Source organism: Volvox carteri (assembly GCF_000143455.1).
Source record: "Volvox carteri f. nagariensis unplaced genomic scaffold VOLCAscaffold_564, whole genome shotgun sequence".
Lineage (NCBI taxonomy): Eukaryota > Viridiplantae > Chlorophyta > Chlorophyceae > Chlamydomonadales > Volvocaceae > Volvox > Volvox carteri.
Window position 1 is genome coordinate 1 of NW_003308078.1, and position 2,995 is coordinate 2,995.

A 2,995-nucleotide genomic window follows, 5' to 3' on the forward strand; every position below is an offset into this window, starting at 1 on the left:
GCTTGCGGAGTCTAGCACGGGAATTAGCCTGTGAAGCGCTCGCGCGGGAGTCGAACCGCGGGGGGCTGCACACATTGGTGGGCGGCTCCCCATTCCTTCCCGTAGGGAGCGAGCGTGTCGTCCGGGGTGTCCCCCTTACCCCGGACGCTGTCATTTAACGCCGTACAGTGGCGGGTCGCGGTTTCAACTCAACTCAACTCGACTCAACTCAACTAGCTCTGGGCCGAGGGGGCCCAACGCGCTTCCAGCTGTCGTGCATGCTGGAACTCGGCCGTATATCGTTGCTCGGTCTCGCGCGCTGCCTGCTTCAGCAGGCGCAGGTTGGCGGCCAGGTCCGGCTCGAGGTTAGTCGCGCTGAGGAACTGCTTGATTATCCTCTTGCGCTCGTGCGGTGTAGTGTAGAGCGGCCGGAGCAGACGGACGTGGTCCAGCGTCTTGAAGCGGGTCAGCAGCACATACAGGGTGGCGCGCTTGATGCCGTTGGGTGGGACAGCGAGATCCACCAGCCAGCACTCGTCTTTGAAGCTGCGGCCTTGCACGAAGTAATCGGTGACCGCCTGGCGGTCGCCGAGCGGTACGTTGAGGCGCCGGATCTGCTTTGTGATGGTGCCGTACCCGGCGGCAGGCATGTCGACCTCGGCAATGCAAGACGCCCGGGGTGACAGGATGAAGGCACCACCCCTGCTGGCGTAGTCTCCAAGGCCCTGCAGCACGGTGCCGGGGATGTGGCCGCTTATAGGCCGCACAATGACAGCCGCTGGAAGGTACTTGAGCCGGCGGTAGGGGCCACGGCCATCATCGGCTGGCTCGCGGCCATCCTCAAGCAGGCCGCAGGCTTCCACCTCATTGTTGTGGCTCGCTCCGGCATCGGCAGCAGTCGTATCAAGGAGGATGTATCGGGCGCCATGGTAGTACCACGTGTCGGCGGTGGTGTGGCCAAACTCGTGATCCTTGATCCGCATCGCAACTGCTTTCTCCACGTGTGTCAGGGCCGGTTCCGCAGCAGCACCGCGCTTCTGGACAGGGACGTGGTCCGCATTCCACACCACAAGGCGCTGCTTCTTGCGCTGTGCCTCCAGCATGATGAGCCGGGTATTGAGTGTGTGGCGTGGTTCGTTCCTCTGCAGCACGACGCGCGGCTCGAGGTGTGCCAGGTCGGCCAAGTCGACGATGGCGCGGCTGTTAAGGTCGTCGACCATCTCGGCTATGCGCTGCTCGGTGGCTGGCTCACCGCCAAACATAGAGGCATACTCTGTCAGGCGACGACCAGAGGGGCTGCTGTCCTGGCGCTGCTGCTTCTCCAGCAAGAAGACCGTCTTAGCCAGGGATCGGTAAACCCGGAAGCCCTCAAGTATGCAGCTCTGCGTCTGTGGGACGGCCCGGGGCCGGCGTGCTGCTGCTTCGGGTTGCTGCTGACTGCCTTGAGATCCAGCGGCGGCCTCATTAGGGTCGCCATCGTTGTCCTCGTCTCCGTGCAGAGGTTGCACGGTTGGGACAGAGGGCGAGAACTGAGGGTTGCATTCCACAGCAGCGGCGTACTTGTAGAGGGGCGGGCCACCTGGCTTCGGGTGCTGGAACTCGTCGCCCGTGTTGGCGCTGGGACGGCCGCTGAAGATGGTGGCGGCGGGGTGGTCGCCGGCGAGATGCGGTGGCGGCAACAGGTGACGAGTGCAGGACTGGTTGCACGCACCCAGGTGGTCCAGGCTGTTCATGCCGATCTCGTCAATGATGAGTGCACCATCACCGACATTCCGATGCACCTGTAGGCTGGCTGCGCTGCCTTTCCTGACGCTGTCCGCTCGGTTGCTGCCAGCAGATAGGGCGAACATGGCGTGGGTAGAGAGGCTGCGATGCACCGGCGTGCTGAAGGCAGTTGCAGCAGCCCATGAGTAGGCGCAGGTGGCCGCCCAGTGCGGACAGCCATGCTGGAAGGTGTACCACAGGAGCGCTTGTACGAACTGGCTCTTTCCGGTACCGGGCTTGCCCTCCACAAGCATCTGCGGCGGGTCGCCAGGGTTGGGCTCATCGCGATGATCGAAGTACCGAGCCATGAGCATAAAGGGCACGGCCTGGTGGGGGGCAAGCGTGAACAGCTCGATGGTGTCGTCGATGCTGGGCGGCTGGGGGAGGTGCACATAGATGGGCATGCGAGCCTGTTCAGTCCGCTCAGGAGTGCCAGGCATGCGCACGATGGCGACCAGGGGTCCGCTGGTGGGGCGGTGCAGCTCGACACGAGGGGTGTCCATCTCAGGTGTGGCCGTCAGTCCCGTGTGGGCGCCCCCATCTGCCTCAACAGTGCCGGCTGCTGCGGCAACGAGATACCGCTTCAGACGCTTGGTTGCTTCAGTCAGGAGGGGCAGGTCCGCTGGTGTGATCCGACGGCTGAAACGATCGCTGCCTGCACCATGGCCATCCGCTAGGGCCGGGGCCCGGCAGCGCCGTGCTGCATTATAGGCATACACGCCAGCAGCGTTGGTGCAGTCAAACAGGTCCGTAAGAGCGACGGCGGCGAGGTCGGTGCCAGCCGTCGGATACTCCTGACCTGGGATGTACACGAAGTGCTCCAGCTGGTCCTCGGCGGGCGGCTGTGTTTCAGGATCAGGCCTGAGATGCCCGCGGATGCCGTCATCGGTATCTCCATCCGAAGCGCTCGTGCTGTCACCTTCAGGCAGCGCGGCTGCTGCCGCTGCTGCACGCTGCTGGCGGCGCCGTTGGTTGTACTCCGCCTGACGGCGGGCTTTCCCAGCGTGGTCCTCTTCGATGTTGTCCAGCAGCACCGATACGTATGCCTGGTACGAGCGACCTGCCTCGGTAGTGCCCAGCTCTGCCCACCAGGTGTCGTAGGCTTCCTTTACAGTCAGCCCGGGGGGGATGGGCTGACCCCGGTGAGCTTTGAAAGTACCCAGGACAAACGCGTAGTACTGCGCCATGCCCGCAGCAGAGGTGCCAGGGCGGGGCCGGCGGGGAAGAGAGCCTCCAAGCTGTACATATCGTG

General features: G+C 64.1%; 1 protein-coding gene across 1 annotated transcript in view; it reads right to left on the minus strand.

Moving 5' to 3' along the window:
- Positions 1-212: 212 nt before the first annotated feature.
- The window catches only part of VOLCADRAFT_101254 (uncharacterized protein), a gene marked incomplete at both ends in the record, with an annotated part of 6,603 nt that continues 3,820 nt past the window's right edge, over positions 213-2,995 (minus strand). Inside the window, one exon of the mRNA XM_002959690.1 lies at positions 213-2,921. Within this exon, the coding sequence (XP_002959736.1) occupies positions 213-2,921 (2,709 nt within the window). The remainder of the gene's footprint in view (positions 2,922-2,995) is intronic.